At 58.0% G+C, this 16,472-nt stretch overlaps 3 protein-coding genes and 1 long non-coding RNA gene across 5 annotated transcripts in view; 3 read left to right on the top strand and 1 right to left on the bottom strand.

Moving 5' to 3' along the window:
- The window catches only part of LOC117244917, a 16,889-nt gene extending 8,048 nt beyond the window's left edge, over positions 1 to 8,841 (bottom strand). Inside the window, exons 1-3 of one of the 2 annotated variants that reach the window (XR_004498878.1) lie at positions 8,734 to 8,841; positions 5,916 to 6,174; positions 1,159 to 1,373 (exon numbers count right to left, since the gene is read on the bottom strand). This is a non-coding gene — a long non-coding RNA (uncharacterized LOC117244917). Of the gene's footprint in view, positions 1 to 1,158; positions 1,374 to 5,915; positions 6,175 to 8,733 lie in introns of those variants that run through there. The other variant, XR_004498877.1, reaches the window with a different exon arrangement.
- LOC107199723 (hemoglobin subunit epsilon) lies at positions 3,561 to 5,815 on the top strand. Its single transcript, XM_015617121.3, has 3 exons — positions 3,561 to 4,711; positions 4,804 to 5,026; positions 5,632 to 5,815. Exons 1-3 carry the CDS (start codon positions 4,446 to 4,448, stop codon positions 5,758 to 5,760), a joined length of 618 nt encoding a protein of 205 aa, XP_015472607.3. The 5' UTR covers positions 3,561 to 4,445; the 3' UTR covers positions 5,761 to 5,815.
- Positions 8,560 to 9,977, top strand: LOC107199744 (hemoglobin subunit beta-like). Its single transcript, XM_015617188.3, has 3 exons — positions 8,560 to 8,707; positions 8,804 to 9,026; positions 9,749 to 9,977. Exons 1-3 carry the CDS (start codon positions 8,616 to 8,618, stop codon positions 9,875 to 9,877), a joined length of 444 nt encoding a protein of 147 aa, XP_015472674.1. The 5' UTR covers positions 8,560 to 8,615; the 3' UTR covers positions 9,878 to 9,977.
- Positions 9,978 to 11,538: 1,561 nt separating this feature from the next.
- On the top strand, positions 11,539 to 13,034 carry LOC107199739 (hemoglobin subunit beta). The gene is made up of 3 exons (XM_015617172.3): positions 11,539 to 11,751; positions 11,843 to 12,065; positions 12,788 to 13,034. The coding sequence occupies exons 1-3, from the start codon at positions 11,660 to 11,662 to the stop codon at positions 12,914 to 12,916; spliced, it is 444 nt and encodes a 147-aa protein (XP_015472658.1). The 5' UTR covers positions 11,539 to 11,659; the 3' UTR covers positions 12,917 to 13,034.
- Positions 13,035 to 16,472: the final 3,438 nt, after the last annotated feature.

Raw genomic sequence — 16,472 nt, 5'->3', positions numbered from 1 at the left:
GGACCCCGAACAGCCCCGGGCCGGTTCCCTCAGAACCCGGACCCCGAACAGCCCCGGGCCAGTTCCCTCAGAGCCCGGACCCCGAACAGCCCCGGGCCGGTTATCGGGGCTGCAGGCCCGGCTGTGGGGAGGGCTCGGGAGGGGCTGCGGCGCTGCCCGGGGCCGATAGCTGCGGCCGGGAACGGCGGGCGGGGTCCGGGGAGAGCCCGGTGTGTGCGGGGCAGCCGAGCCACGGGCTGGGAAACACAGCTGGGAACAGCTGGAACACAGCTGGAACAGACAGCTGGGCACAGCTGGGCACAGCTGGAACACACAGCTGGAACACACAGCTGGGCACAGCTGGAACACACAGCTGGAACACACAGCTGGAACACACAGCTGGAACACAGCTGGAACACACAGCTGGAACACAGCTGGGCACAGCTGGAACACACAGCTGCCTCCCTCAGCCCCGCTGTCCTGGCCCCCCCTCCCCACCGCCGTGTCCCCTCCAGCCACAGCCCGAGTCCCTCCTGTGCTGAGCCCGAGCCCAGCGAGGGCGAGGGGGAGAGCAGACCACCGAGGAGAACCTCTGCCCTAAGAGAGCATGTCTGCAGTAAAAGTCCTGCTTTTGCCCATTTCTGGATGGTTTTGCCCCAGTTCTTGTGGTGAGGGATAACTCAGAGGCAGTTTCACTAAGATTGGCTTTCCCCCAGACATCCTGACTCTTGTGCCTCACCTCGTGTAACCTCACACGGCTCTGGACCCCTCGAGCCGGGGGCTCCCGGGCTGAGCACGCCCTGCTAGCTCCCTTTGCAGGGACACAGGGACAGGGAGGCACCAGCAAGGCTGGGGCAGGTTCTTGGTGCATTTCTGCTCCATGCCACCCCCAGCCCCCAGCAGTGTTACCCAGGAGCCACATTCCAGACCCCGGAGATTTCCTGTGAAATTAAAGCAATACGGTGAAAGGCTCCAAGTCAATTAAAACATGTTTGTATGAGAAGTGGGGCACGTGTTGGGATTCTTGGGGCAGTCCTGGGCAGGGCCAGAAGCTGGACACCATGGTCCTTGTAGGTCCTTTTTCAGGAACAATTTCAGGAACAATGGAAAGGGAGCTCAGGCCTTGGCAGGGGCTGCCCAGGGAGCTTTGCAGTGCCCATCCCTGGAGGTGCCCAAGGAAGGGCTGGACGTGGCACTCAGGGCTCTGGGCTGGGGACAAGGTGGGGATCGGTCACAGCTGGGACTCCCTGGGCTGGGAGGGCTTTTCCAGCACCAGGATCCCGGGATTGTGTCCCTTTCAGCTCAGGATATTCCATGTTTCTATGATTACGTGGCATGAAAGCCAAGCTGGAGCAGTCAGAGCAAGGGGTGCTCCACACCTCCTGGAGTCAGACCTAGAAAATACCAAGGGTTAAATCTGGATCCTGAAATGAGAGAACTTTGTTAGGGCCAGAGAAGAATTCATTTAACCTCAGCTGCATTTCCCCTGATTGTTACAGCAGAGAAAAAAAAATAGGAATATCTTTGTGCTGAGAGCAGAGGAAACAAGTCTCCTCATGGGGATGGCATCCAGCTCTCTGCTCTGAAATTCCAGCCTGCCTGGAGTCTCCCCTGTGGAGCCCCCACACCTCTGCTGCCTGTGGTGCCTCCCAGCATCCCTGTCCCTTCTAAGGAAAAAACTGCATTTCCAGAAATTCTTTTCTACCACGTTCAGGCAACAACCAGTCCCAGCCAGGGAAAGTTGTACAAATTGTGCTGATTCAGATGCACTTGTTGCTGCATTACCCAGATTCATCCCTGACCACATCCTGAATGGGTTTAGAGCAGCTGCTCTGCCCCTTTCCCTAAAGGCTGGGAGCATCTGGCTTTGCTCTGCTGCTCTGGGCACGCTGTGCCAGCCCCTGCCCACCCTGCCAGGGAACAATCCCTGCCCCAGATCCCCGGATCCAGCCCTGCCCTCTGCCCCTGGCAGCCATTCCCTGGCTCCTGGCCCTGCAGCCCTTGGCCCCAGTCCCTCTCCAGCTCTCCAGGGGCTCCTGGTGTCCCCTGCAGCCCCAAGCACGGGGCTGAGGCCAGGATCAGTGTGCTGCTGGGGAACCACCTCCAGCTCCGAGCTCATGCCAGGCACAGGGCTAATGCTACAGCCAAAGGGGCCAGTGGGTGCCTGGAGCTGATGTGTCCATTTAGAGTGGCTGAAAAGGCCACGCCAGACTCTCCTCATGCAGAGACAAGAGCCTAATCCGATTAAGTGCCTGATCCACCTGCTGTTATTCCTTTGCTATTGTGCCCATCTGAAGGGATTTAGAGGTTAAAGAGCTGCTGTGGGGATAAAACCAACCATTAAAGGGATCAATACAGGAGAGCAGCATGGAATGGGCCTGTCTGAATGAAAATTACTTTTGCCTCTCTTCTTCCTGTTTCCTCTGCCTTCCTCCTTCCCCCTCAGCCCTTTATGGCCATCATTAGCCATCCATGGAAAGTCAGCCTGCTCCCACACCAGTAAAACCAGCCCCTGATGGGTCACAGCACGGGTCCAGGCCTGCAGGCTTCTCACCACAAGCCAAGCCCTTGCCTGTTTTCAACAGACTCCAGAAACCCAGAATTTATTAACCACATTTAAAAAATAATATTAATGCTGCAGTTAACACTCTCCTCCAGCCTCTGGGTTTGATGTTGTCCTCCCTGTCCCAGGCTCACCATCCTGCTCCCGGAGCTTTTCCCTGCTGCTGGTTCAGATGCAGCAGAAAAGCATCATTATCCTTTCCCTTTTAAAGTTCAGCCTTGCAGAGCTGAAAATGAATCTCCTGTCAGAGAGGAGGCGAGTGCATTGCTGAGAATGGCCCCAGATGCAGCCTGGGTTTTAATTTCAATGCCAGGCAATTCAGGCTCCAGAGAAGTAATAAATGCAGAGGCCACTGAGGCCATTTATTGTCATCCCCAGCTGGGCGAGCAGCTGCCAGCCAGCTCACGTGATGGGAATGTCTGCCTGGGAATTCAGGGCTGCACACATTCCATCGCACTCCTGGGATCTGTGGGATGGATTTGGACAACTTCTGGAGTCCTCAGATCTCTTCAGAAGCACGGGTGTGTCTTGTGTCTGCTCTGTAGGTGAGGAGCTCAGCCAGCACCGGGCTCCTGGCGATACCTTTATCTGCCCCACACAGCCCCTGGCCGGGCTATCAGAGCCTGCCTGGGGCTGCTGAAGGGGCCTCTCCCACCACCCAGAAATGGAAAAAATTAATAATGTCTTACAGAACCCTGTGGTGAGGAGCTAAAATGTGACTACACATGTGAATGCCCCAGTGGGATCAGGGTGATGGGCTCGTGCCACTGTGTCTCCAATGAGATCACAGAATCCCAGACTGCTTTGGCTTGGGAGGGACCTTAAACCCCATCCATTCCCAGCCCTGCCATGGCAGGGACACCTCCCACTGTCCCAGGAGCTCCCAATGTCCAGCCTGGCCTTGGGCACTGCCAGGGATCCAGGGGCAGCCCCAGCTGCTCTGGCAATTCCATCCCAGCCCCTGCCCACCCTGCCAGGGAACAATCCCTGCCCAAGATCCCAAGATCCAGCCCTGCCCTCTGCCCCTGGCAGCCATTCCCTGGCTCCTATTTCTGCCTCCCCATGTAAAAAGTTCCTCTCCAGCCTTCTCAGATCAATGGTCCAGTATCAGTCTGTAACTGGAAGATTTCAGAGGTCTGGATGAGGTTTCTTAAACTGCCCACAGACAGACCCAAAGCCACAGATCCAAAGAATCGTGGAATGGTTTGGGTTGGATAATCACCAGTTCCAGCTCCCTGCTGTGGGCAGGGACACATTCTACCAGACCAGGTTGCTCCATCCAGCCTGTTCTGGATGCCTGACACCTCAAGCATCCCGGCTTTGCCTCTCTGAGCATGGGAGCACAGCTTCCCTGGAGGCCTGGAAGGCAGGAGAGCAGCTGTGCAGGTGACAGCCAGAGTCCAGGTGTGCCTGTAGCCACACCTGGGCCCGGGGGATGTTTCTGTGACACGGCAGGGTCCTGCTGTCCTTGTGCACAGCTTTTAATTCCCAGCAGGGAGAGATCACTGAAGGGCTCCCACGGCCAGAGCAGAGGAGCCTGCTCACAGCTGCAGCCCACCCTGGCAGCCCACACAGGCGTTCCTGGAACCCTGGAGCTGAGGAGGTGACCTCTGCTTCACTGCCACCATCCCTGCAAGCGTCCCAGGCCCGGCTGGACTGGGCTTGGAGCAACCTGGGATAGTGGAGGGTGCCTATGGCACATGGAACAAGATGAGCTTTAAAGTCCTTTCCAGCCCAGACTACCCCATGACTGTAAAGCCGTTCTCTGAGGGGTCTGTGCCTGTGGCAGGGATGGGTGGGATGTCCATGCCTGTGGTGAACAGGCAGCCAGGGCCCAAGGAGAGGGAGATAAGAGGTCCTGTGTCCTGGGCTGGCCTGTTAAGGGCTCACAGGGCTTTCCTCGATGACACAGCTCAGTGCAGTGACCACTGCCCGGCCAGCCCCCGGCGGGGACCCCCGCCCAGCCCAGCCAATGGCCCTGCTGGAGGGGCCGGGCAGCGCCGGGACAGGGGATAAAAACCCAGCAGGGTCTGGGCTCAGCTCCAGGCTCTGTGTCCAGCCCAGCAAAGCCAGCACCATGGTGCACTGGTCAGCCGAGGAGAAGCAGCTCATCACCAGCGTCTGGGCCAAGCTCAGCGTGGAGGAGTGCGGTGCCGAGGCTCTGGCCAGGTGGGTCCGGCTCGGGAACCCGCCCCGCTCACGGGGAAACCGCCCCAGCCAGGGGGCTTTAACCATCTGCTTCCCCCTGTGTCTCTCCCCAGGCTGCTGATCGTCTACCCCTGGACCCAGAGGTTCTTCTCTAACTTCGGGAACCTGTCCAGCCCCACGGCCATCCTTGGTAACCCCAAAGTCCGTGCCCACGGCAAGAAGGTGCTCACCTCCTTCGGGGAGGCCATCAAGAACCTGGACAACCTCAAGGGCACCTTCTCCAAGCTGTCTGAGCTGCACTGCGACAAGCTGCACGTGGACCCCGAGAACTTCAGGGTGAGCTGTCCTTGGAGCCTCTGTTCCTCCTTCCTCAGAGCACCTCAGTGCCCGGGGGGTTTCCAACAGGCATCAGTAACTTGTGTTATTGGGTTCAGATAGCAAACAGGACTTGGCTGGCTGGAGTGGGCACTGGGGGACAGGGGAAGGCTGGGAATTCAATCATGCAGGGCAATACCAGGCTCTGGACTGCAGGGACGAATTTGGTGACAAACACAGAGAGATTCTCTCGAAGTCTGGGGGCCTGCGCAGGCACGGCTGCAGAAAAGGAGCAGGATGTTGTCTCTGCTTCAGCCTGGCTTTGGGGAGGTGGAAGGTGGACCTCGCACTGACCCTCAGCTGAAGGAGGTGTGGGGATTCACAGCAGGAAAAGGCAAGGCAGAAAAATGTCTAGCAGCTGGCAAATGTGAGGGGAAGCAGAGATGGAGCAGGTGGATACTCGTGTCCAGGGCCAGCACGGGGCTCTTGTCCTGCAGCTGTCAGAGCTCCCCTGGGCACAGCCCGGGACCCTCTGGGGGCTGGGGGTCCCCTGGTGCCGGGGGGCTGTGCAGGGTGAGGGGCTGGCACCTGCTGACCCAATTTCCCTCTTGCCTTCCCCTCTTCAGCTCCTGGGGGACATCCTGGTCATCGTCCTGGCCACACACCTCGCCAAGGACTTCACCCCCGCCTGCCAGGCCACGTGGCAGAAGCTGGTCGGGGTGGTGGCCCATGCCCTGGCCCACAAGTACCACTAAAGCCTCGGGAGGCATCTGTGTCTGTGACAGGCAATAAAAAATACATTTTCTGCAATTCTTTGTGTTCTGTGTCTCTGTGGGCCCCGGGCCTCTCCTCCTGGGATATTTGCAAGGATATAAATTTGTAGAGATTCACTGATTAGGCAGAAATTTACCTCTCCATAGTTTGCTACTGATGTATTAAATTGATCAAAAGTAGTTTCTGCATCAGTGATGGAAACTGGTGCGTCCTGATCAGAGTTTGATATCTGGAATGTGTAAGATCCCAAGAGCAGGGGATGAGGGCAGCTTTCAGACAGGATGGGCTAGAGCCTTTTTTTACTCATTTTGGCTTAATGGAAGCACATCTTTTCAGTGGAATTGAAAGTTTCTATGTAGGCATCTCCATTCCAGCAAAGTTTTTCCAGGAACAGCCTAAAAAGCAACAAGGAAAGACAGGCATGTTAGTGTCTCAAATGGTGAAACCCTTGCTTTGCATGATTTAGGTATAAATATTCTGCCTTTCTGCTGATAGAGCAGGGATTTGCATTTAAGCCCTTCTATCCTGCACAGCCAGGCAGGTCCAGCCCTGCCAGCAGCACCAAGGGGGAAAAGAATCAGGAAAAAAGCCCCAGATCTGAAGGCAGCTTCCCTGCAGCACAGCTTCTCCCTTCAGCCAGCAAATGGGCATTTCAGCAGGACTGCAGGAGGTCAGGCCATTCTCAGCATTCCAGTTCAAAGCCTTGGAATTTTCCAGCACCACAGAGCCGGATGGTGGGGGCACCCAGCAGCACCCCCAGGCCTGTTGGGGTGTCCAGGGCTGGGTCCCTGGTTGGGGGCCGTGACTTTTCATCTCAGTGTCCACATCCTGACCTTTGTGCTGCCCCTCTCCTGCAGACAGGTCCTGGTGGTGCCCTGGAGCACGTCCTGCTGGCTGGGCTGTGCCTGGCTGCTCCTGCTGCCCAGGGACAGGGGGTGCTGCCAGGGGTCCCGTGTCCCCCCTGCCAGTGACAGTCCTCCCTCTGGTGTCACAGAGCAAAGTTACAAATACCACCAGCCCACCTGACCCAGAACAGGTCAGGAGAGCACAGGAGAGCCCTGGATGCAGGATGTCCCTGGATCCCTGGCAGTGCCCAAGGCCAGGCTGGACATTGGGAGCTCCTGGGACAGTGGGAGGGGTCCCTGCCATGGCTGGGGTGGGAATGGGGGGGCTCTGAGGTCCCTTCCAGTCCAAACCCTTCTGGGATTTTAAAACAGGAGCAAAGAGACCCTCAGGACCTGCTGGCTTAAGACACAGGGCCCTGCATATTCTGGAGGAGAGTGGAGGCTGGCCTGGCTCCAGAGCAGAGCTGGGCACAGCTGCTGATAAGGGCTCAGTAAAGCTTGGCGGGGACACTGCTGCAATCAGGGACCAAGAAACTCTGCTTGGGGCAGAAGGGCCCTCACTGGAGCTGCCTTTGGCCCTGGTTGGGATGGTTTGTCTCTGAAAGGGAAGCTTCTTGTCCGTGGAAGGGGCCAAGACTGGAGCAGCCTGGTCTGGCAGAAGGTTCCCTGCCCGTGGCAGGGGGGTGGAATGAGATGATCTTGATGATCCCTTCCAACCTAAACCATTCCACGATCCTGTGATTCCGGGAGCTGGGAGATCTTCCACCCACACCACAGGGAACACCCAGCTGGAAGAATGCTCGAGGGAAGGGTCCTGAGCATGGTGAAATCCATCCCAGGCTGAGAGCAGGCCCTGCTCTCTGTCTGTCTGGGGACCAGCTGGGAATAAGCTGTCAGGTGTTGCTGGGTTGCACTGGGTGAAAGGAGATTTCCTTTTGACTCTGCAGACTCAGAATGAGCTACAGGAGCTGTCCCTGCTCAGCAGGTTGGGATGAACATTTCCCCTCCCAGCCAGTGTCCAGAGAGCTCCCTGAGCAGGCAGTCCCTGTGCTGGCAGCTCCAGAACCTCCCAGCCACGCTGCTGCCTCCAGGGCATTTAAAATCATACTTCAAATTAACTCTTTCTTATAAAAACAAATGAAGCACCAGGGTGAGCCCAAGGCTGGGACTGTCTGGGCTGTCCTTGCCTTTGGTTTTTTCCAGGTCTCACAGGGTCCAGGACTTCTCAGAGCTGGTGCAGTCCTGACCAGGCTCACCCTGCCACCCTCGCAGGCACCTGGGGGCTGTATCTGCCCCAGTGGGGCTGATGGTGCCGTGGTCCAGTGGCCACTGCTGCAAACAGCCTCTGGGCCAGCCCAGAACAGCAGACTTCCTTAAAATTTCTCCATGGCTGAATAATTTTCAAATTCAGAAGCCCCTTGAATTCTTTCTCGGGGAGTTTAAAGTCAAGTTTGTGGCTAATGTCTGTGGGTAAGTGCCCCGGGGCACTAAGGCAGTGCTGGAGAGGCTCTCTGGATGCCCAGGGAAGCTGAGGCTGCCCTGGCAGTGCCCAGGGCCAGGCTGGAGCAGCCTGGGACAGTGGAAGGTGTTCCTGCCCACGGCAGGAGGTGGCACTGGATGAGCTTTAAGGTCTGGGGTTCTACAATTCCATGTGCAAACACCTCGAGGGATTCACTTGGCAGGAGGGGATGGCGCTGTGGCCAGGGTGGGGATGGTGCCAGTGGCACCCTGGGGTCCCCAGGGCTGGAGCTGCAGCTCCAGCTGTGCTCGTGGCCGAGGTGATGCTTGTCCACTCCGAGACAGAGGGGGAAGGGGCCTCTCTCCCCCTTGGACAGCCTCCAAAGCCGCTATCTTTGCCCGTGCAGCCCCGCTCCCTCCCCAGCCCCGAGCCACGGCTCCGTGGGCTGAGATTAGGCCAAGCCGTGTATAAAAATCCGCGGGGCAGCCTCGGGGCCACGTCCAGCGCTCAGGGCAGCCCCTCTGCTCACACCATGGTGGACTGGACAGCCGAGGAGAAGCAGCTCATCACCGGCCTCTGGGCCAAGGTCAATGTGGCCGAGTGCGGCGCCGAGGCCCTGGCCAGGTGGGTCTGGCTCCAGAACCACTCACCTGCACGGGGAAACCTCTCCCTGAACATCTGTGTCTCTATGTCTGTTTGTGTCCCTCCGTCTCTCCCCAGGCTGCTGATCGTCTACCCCTGGACCCAGAGGTTCTTCTCTAACTTCGGGAACCTGTCCTGCCCCACGGCCATCCTTGGTAACCCCATGGTCCGTGCCCACGGCAAGAAGGTGCTCACCTCCTTCGGGGAGGCCATCAAGAACCTGGACAGCATCAAGAAATGCTTTGCTCAGCTGAGCAAACTCCACTGCGACAAGCTGCACGTGGACCCCGAGAACTTCAGGGTGAGCCGTGCTCAGCTCCAGCCTGAGGTTCCTGCTGAAGCTCTGGAGGTGCTTCGGGGGTCTCAGAGGGGTCTAACCATCAGTGAGACCTCGAGAGAAACCCTGGGGCTGCCTGAGAGCCTGGGGGGGATAGGGGCAGGGCAGGGGACAGGACAGTCATGTTTGGGGGAACAAAGAGGAGTTTTGGGGCTGGGGTCTGAGAGAGGAGGCAGCCAGGCAGCTGAACGGGGAGAAATGCAGAGACAAACGTGTCCCGGTCAGAAGGAACATCTTGGAGCAGCCAGAAGGGAAGGAACTGAGATGGGATTTAGAGGGAAGAGCTGAGCTTGGCTGTGAGGGAGTGGTTAAACTCCACTCACAGGAGTTTAAAGGAAAAACTTAGAGAGTATTTAAGTTTTTTAAGAAGGGAAAAAGAAGAGAAGGGGAAAAAAGAAGGAAAAAAAAGCACAGCCAGTTTGGCAGGAGGGTTCTGAGCCCGGGGGCAGCCAGGGTGGGTAGGGATGGAAAAGGAAGGGGTCAACCCAGTAGAAGGTGAGGGAGGACAGTGCAGAGCAGGCGAGGGAAGGTGCTGGGGGGAGGATCCAGCACCCCCAGGGACCCCGGCACGTGCCAGAGCAGGAGCTGTGCCAGGAGCCCGGAGCCCTGCACGGGGCCGGGATAAATCCACTGGGGAGGGATGTGGGGCAGCACCAGCTGACAGCTTCTTCTCCCTCCACTGCCAGCTCCTGGGTGACATCCTCATCATCGTCCTGGCTGCCAACTACGGCAAGGACTTCTCCCCCGCCTGCCAGGCCGCCTGGCAGAAGGTGGTCCGTGTGGTGGCCCACGCGCTGGCCCACGAGTACCACTGAGCTCCTGGGAGTCCTCCTGCCTGGAGACACTCCTGGGGAGTCCTCCTCGGGTTCTGCTGGCCTCTGACCTCCAAATAAACACCAGCTGCTCCAGCCACCAGGAGATGTCTGGCTCTTTGTGGGAATGGGGATGGAGGGACAGCGGGGCTGGGGGAGCTCGCAAACGTGGGATAACACGAGCCACGATCTCGTTCAAGTGAAACTTGTCTAAGGTGGAGATCCCAGGGGAATGTTCAGGACAAAACCCTGATAAACAACACAAAATACAAACAGAAACACTCTGGCACTTTCTGGACACATTAGGTAACATTGCTCAGTTTAATGTTTTAGGACTTTCACAAAGTGAGTGGAGTGGAACTGTACAAGAGTGTGGAGAAGTGCCGGGGAGATTGGGGCCATGGCTCGGAACTTCCTGTGTGTGCCCTTCTCTTGGCGTGGGGGTTTTTAAAGTCACTCCTAGATTAGCAAAGGCAGAATGTCACAGACACGGTTGGATGGGATTTGGACAAAACCTGGCTTAGTGGAAGGTTACTGTCAGGGCATGGGACTGGATGAGATTTAAGGTCCCTTCCAGCCCAAACCAGTCTGGGACCCTGTGATTCCATGAAACACCAGTGTTGGCTGCAGAGGGCTGGGGAACAGTGTCACCCCCAGCCTGACCCCGGTCCTTTGGCCAAGCCCCCTCCTGCAGGAGCAGGAACACAAACACTGCTCCAAGGTCATCCAGACCCCACCAGGGCATTCCTGTACCCCATGAGCTCCATCCCTGTCCCCTGCACGCCACCTCCCACCTCCAGCTGGGCACGGGAGCAGAAGAGCAGCCCCAGGAGACCCGGCTGCCTCTCCCACTTCTCAGGAGCACCACTGATCACCGGGCTGTGGAACCCCTGGGTCAGGCACTGTCTCAGGCTCCACGTCTGTGCAGATGATTTTTCTTCCTGGAAAGGGAGCTCAGGCCTTGGCAGGGGCTGCCCAGGGAGCTTTGCAGTGCCCATCCCTGGAGGTGCCCAAGGAAGGGCTGGACGTGGCACTCAGGGCTCTGGGCTGGGGACAAGGTGGGGATGGGTCACAGCTGGGACTCCCTGGGCTGGGAGGGCTTTTCCAGCCCCTGGGATTCTGTGGGATCCCAGTAATCCCAGTCTTCCCAGCCCTCCTCATGCCCTGTGAGCCAACCCCCTGCACTTGGTTTGCCCTGGGTTCTAAGCTCTCCTTTCCAGGACCTTTGCCAAGAGGTTCTCTGAGACAGGAGCTCCCTCTTGGCTGCAAGGCCTTGCCGTGCTTTTAGCAGTGTCATCCTGAAGTTAATCAAACTCTTTAAGAGCTGATGGGAGAGCAGAGGGAGAGCCCAAAGCCTCACAGGTCCTGCAAGAAGAGGAGAAGGAGAAACTGGTGAATTCAGAGAGCCCAAGAGCCCCAGGTCCACAGCTGCTGCCTCATGGGTGGGCACCGTCCGAGGGGCTCCCCTGGGAGCCGTGCTGGGACTCTGTGTGGAGATAAAGCCACCCTGCAGCAGGGCTGCAAATCAGAGGCCGGGAGGGCGGGTGGATCCCAGCGCTGGATCTGGGCACCCTGCCCTGGGGCCCCACCCTGATGCTGGCTCCCCTCCCTGGGGCGCCAGGCTGGGCCCCCCAGCCCAGCCAAAGGAGGGGCGCTCGGGGGAGAGGAGGGGCGCGGCGCAGCGCATAAAAGCGGGGCGGGAGAGCGGCTGCCCAGCGTGCCATCCTTCGGGAGCAAGAGCCCAGACTTCCTCCGCAGCCGCCACACGACCCACCTGCCAGCACCATGGTGCAGTGGACAGCCGAGGAGAAGCAGCTCATCACCGGCCTCTGGGGGAAGGTCAATGTCGCCGAGTGCGGCGGCGAGGCCCTGGCCAGGTAGGTCCAGCTCCAGGAACCTGCTGCCTGCACGGGGAAACCTCTCCTGTCTCGGGAGCGTCGGTGTGACCGTGTCTGTGTCTCTCCCCAGGCTGCTGATCGTCTACCCCTGGACCCAGAGGTTCTTCGCCTCCTTCGGGAACCTGTCCAGCGCCACCGCCATCCTTGGTAACCCCAAGGTGCAGGCCCACGGCAAGAAGGTGCTCACCTCCTTCGGGGATGCCGTCAAGAACCTGGACAGCATCAAGAACACCTTCTCCCAGCTGTCCGAGCTGCACTGCGACAAGCTGCACGTGGACCCCGAGAACTTCAGGGTGAGCCGTGCCCTCAGCTCCCCTTGCAGCGTCTCCCCTAAGCCTGAGCCCAGGGCGGGAGGAAAGGGGCTGGGGGCTGCCGTGGGGGGATAGGGGGACAGAGGGAAGGGATGTGGTGCAGCCTGCTGGGAAGGCAGAGGGGTGGCAGGGGCTGCGGGAGGGGGACGGGAAGGGGAGGACGTGGTGTCAGCGAGGGAATGGAGAACAAGGTGAAAGCAGCTGTTGAGCAGGAAGAGGTTTGAGCCAGGGGGGAGGAGAAGGAGCAAGAGCAAAGTCTGGCACAGAGGAGGACAGAGAGATGAGTGAGGAGCAGGAGGTGGCGGCTGGATGCCAAAAGCCAAAGAGGATCTACCGAGAGAGAACTTTGGCTGAAGGTATCTCAGTGGGGAATAAACCCCACTGTTTGTCCCTGGGCTGGGACTGGCAGGAATCCCCTGGGCCAGCAGGAGCTCGGCTGGCTCTTCTGCTCGAGAGAAACTCCAAAAAAAACCAGAAGGGACAAAGAAAAATTTAGTCCAAAAAACCCTGAATAATTTTTAGTTACTCTTCCCATGAGGTAGCAGAAGACAAACCTTTAGAGACAGAGCAGTTTAAGGTGCATCTTAAGAAGGAGCTGGGGGAGGTTTTTAAGACTGCAGATTTCCCGGAGGCTTCCCTGGCTGCAATGTGAGCGCTCGTGTGGGGACGTACAGGGCATTGCTAACCTGCTCGTGTCCCCACAGCTCCTGGGTGACATCCTGATCATCGTCCTGGCCGCCCACTTCGGCAAGGATTTCACTCCCGACTGCCAGGCCGCCTGGCAGAAGCTGGTGCGCGTGGTTGCCCACGCTCTGGCCCGCAAATACCACTGAAGAGCCGCAGGAGCGGCCGGCGGCGCCCGCGGAGCCCGCGGAGCCCGCGGAACACGCGGAACACGCTGCCAGCCCGAGCCAACAGCTTCTAACAGCCAAATAAAGCTCATCCTGTGAAGTCTCGTCTGCGTCTGAGTGTCCCTGGGGGGATGGAGGGCTTGGGGGCACGGCTGGCTGGGCCGTCAGCCGCAGCAGGGTCACGGAAAGCACCCCTGCCTTTGTTCTGGGTGGTTTTGTTGGTTTGGGTGGGATTTGCCTCTGGAAATTGTGTTTTCAGGATGCTGGCTTGATAAGGTCCTGCCACCCCCGGGGTCACACACCGGGGACTCTGCACGGAGGAACTGCTCAGAATTTTACTGTAGAACCTGCGTGTCTCTCTTAGACGAGGGAAACTGAGAGGATTCGTATTTTTCTGAGGGGAAGATAAACAAATTGAAGACTTTCATCTACCCTGGCTCATCCCTGGCATAAAACCTACCCAAAATCAGCTGAGTCACACAGGCCCAGCAGCCAGCTGGGTGGGGGCAGGTTTGAGATAAACATTTTGCTATCAAGGCCTGTCCAGACTTTGTTTATTCGCGTCCCTCCCACCCTGCACCACCCACTCTGCAATTTGGGGGGGCCCTATTCTGCCAAGAGCAGCGACTTAATTTCCTGGATGGGAGTCCTGGGTGGGTTTAGGTGTCTGCAGAGCAGGGCTTTCGGGCAGGGTTTGTTCTTGGCATGGGAAGCACATCTGAGCAGAGCATGACGCGGCAAAAGCTCGGCTGGAAGGATGCGCTCGCTTCTAAGGGAGAGCATCGGGCAAAGCTGCTCGTCCCAGCATTTCTGGCACCCAGCCTGCACCGTGCTCTGTCTCTGCCTCACCCACATCTCTGGGCACTCCAGTCCCTGCCCCTGACGCACAGGAAGGTGTTAGAAGCACCTGTGAGCCATAAATGCCCTTTCTCAGTCACGACGCCCAAAGACAGAGGCATTCTGTCCCTGCTGCCGAGGTACACACTGGGAAGGAGAAGACTCACAGCAAATCCCAAAGGCTTTCTCTCCCTGCAGGGACACTGGGCAGGCTCAGAGTCACCAAAGCCCCAGATATTTCATGACTTTTCATAGGCCTTGTGACTATGAACATGATTGTTCATGGACTTCAGGCAGAAATGAGTGAACTGAATGAGCAGGACTCATCTGCAGGAGAGGTGTCTGGGGGTAGGAAGGGCAGCAGAGCTGGAGAGGGACTGGGGCCAAGGGCTGCAGGGCCAGGAGCCAGGGAATGGCTTCAGAGTAGGGTTGGATGGGATCTTGGGCAGGGATTGTTCCCTGGCAGGGTGGGCAGGGGCTGGGATGGAATTGCCAGAGCAGCTGGGGCTGCCCCTGGATCCCTGGCAGTGCCCAAGGCCAGGCTGGACATTGGGAGCTCCTGGGACAGTGGGAGCTGTCCCTGCCATGGCTGGGGGGCTCTGGGTGGGCTCTGAGGTCTCTTCCCACCCAAACCAGTCTGATTTTCGTGCTGGGCTCCAGGAGGAGAGGTGCCAGCTCCCAGTGGCTGAGGAATCCAAGCACAGATCACAACTGTGATTTCTATAATTTAACACAATTCTCAATGACTTTTCCTACCCATTTTGCCAAAGAGCAATCCTCCTCTCCTGAATTCTGCTCATCACTCTCTGCTGTTGTTGTGGACATTTCCTTCCTTTCTTTCCCAGGCAGCACCATGTGCAGCTCATTCATCAAGGTTTTGTGATGCTGTGGGAGAGCAATCCATCATCCTGCTGGGCTGAACTTCCCTCCCTCCCTTCCAGAGCTCCATGGAGCACTTCTGAGGGACTCAGGAGTTTTCCATCTTTCCTAAATCAGACCCGAATCAAATCTGTGCTGATTGCAACTCCCAGCATCTTTTTAAAGAGTTCTTATTCAGATGTTAATCAGGAGCAGGTGAACCAGGGGACTATCAGGTGTAATTATTTTTATCTGGCCTTATCCCCACACTTAGCCAAATTGCTGGAGCAGAAAGTCCCCAGTTCACTTCTTAGCACAAGCCAAAAATACTCTTTAAGCAGCTCTGTGCTGCCCCTGCCGGGGTTATTTTTCATGTATTTATAGGCACGATTTTACAGCTCTCCAGGGAGCTCTCAGGCATTTCAGGAGCTGCAGGGACATTTCAGGGCTGCAATCACAGCCTCGGCTGCCCTGGGATGTGTCTGTGGGTCTGACACTGCTGGAGGGAGGGGGACTGACGGGGAACTCGCTCTGATGTTTAAAAGATGCTCCGTTGCTTTTCAGAGGTAAATAAAGATGTTTTCCCCAGGAACTGAGCGGGAATTCCCGACTTGCCCAAAGAATCTCGCAGGGACTGTTTCAGGCAGTTTTTGATGCCGTGTCACGTCTCAGAGATATTTGGACAGAAAATCTCTTTGTCTGTGCAGAAAGGGACCCTTGCAGATTTCCCAGGGTGGCCTTGATGTACATGGCCAAGGTGAGAGTGCGGGGACGAGCCCAGCCCTCCGTGTCCCTTCCCCTTCTGCAGGGGCTGCCTGGAACAGAATCACAACTTTGTCCTTCTCTGCCACAATCTGAAGTCATGGCAACTGCAGCAGCCCCTCAGAAACAGCGTGTGGATGTTAAGAGACTTCTGATCCCTTGGTGACTTCGGAGAAAGGAAGGTTGGGAACCCCAGAGGGACCTGGCAGAGCTGATTTTCCTCATCTTCCCTTTGTTCTGCCCCCTTGCCTCCTCCCCGCTCTGTCAGCGCCCTTCCAGCCCGAATTCTCTGCAGCAGAGGCAGACAGGGCAGGAGCCGCATTTCTGAGCTGAGGCTGGAAAGGCTGCACCTGGAGTGCAGGAGCCTCAGCTCCTGTCCCTGTGTGAGCAGAGGGGATCCCCGATCCCCCCAAGGATCAGCTCCTGTCCCTGGGAACAGCAGGGATCCCAAGGATCAGCTCCTGTCCCTGTGTGAGCAGAGGGGATCCCAAGGATCAGCTCCTGTCCCTGTGTGAGCAGAGGGGATCCCAAGGATCAGCTCCTGTCCCTGTGTGAGCAGAGGGGATCCCAAGGATCAGCTCCTGTCCCTGTGTGAGCAGAGGGGATCCCAAGGATCAGCTCCTGTCCCTGGGAACAGAGGGGATCCCAAGGATCAGCTCCTGTCCCTGTGTGAGCAGAGGGGATCCCAGGGATCAGCTCCTGTCCCTGGGAACAGAGGGGATCCCAAGGATCAGCTCCTGTCCCTGTGTGAGCAGAGGGGATCCCAGGGATCAGCTCCTGTCCCTGGGAACAGAGGGGATCCTCCCAACGATCCCTGGCACCCCCTGAGCTCCGAGCCTGGGATGGCTGAGGTTGGAAAAGCCCCCCAGGACCAGAGGGCCCGGCCCGTGCCGGACCCCAACCCGCTCAGCCGTGACTGGAGACGGTGACCCAGCTCCTCCAGAACCACTGGGAGCCCCGCAGGGCTGCTGGCCCTGGCTCTTCCAGGGGACAGGAGCTGATCCTTGGGATCCCCTCTGTTCCCAGGGACAGGAGCTGATCCTTGGGATCCCCTCTGCTCCCAGGGGACAGGAGCTGATCC

Source organism: Parus major, chromosome 1 (assembly GCF_001522545.3).
Source record: "Parus major isolate Abel chromosome 1, Parus_major1.1, whole genome shotgun sequence".
Lineage (NCBI taxonomy): Eukaryota > Metazoa > Chordata > Aves > Passeriformes > Paridae > Parus > Parus major.
The sequence above is the reverse complement of the archived record's forward strand: the minus strand, read 5'-3'. Positions and strand labels throughout refer to the sequence as shown.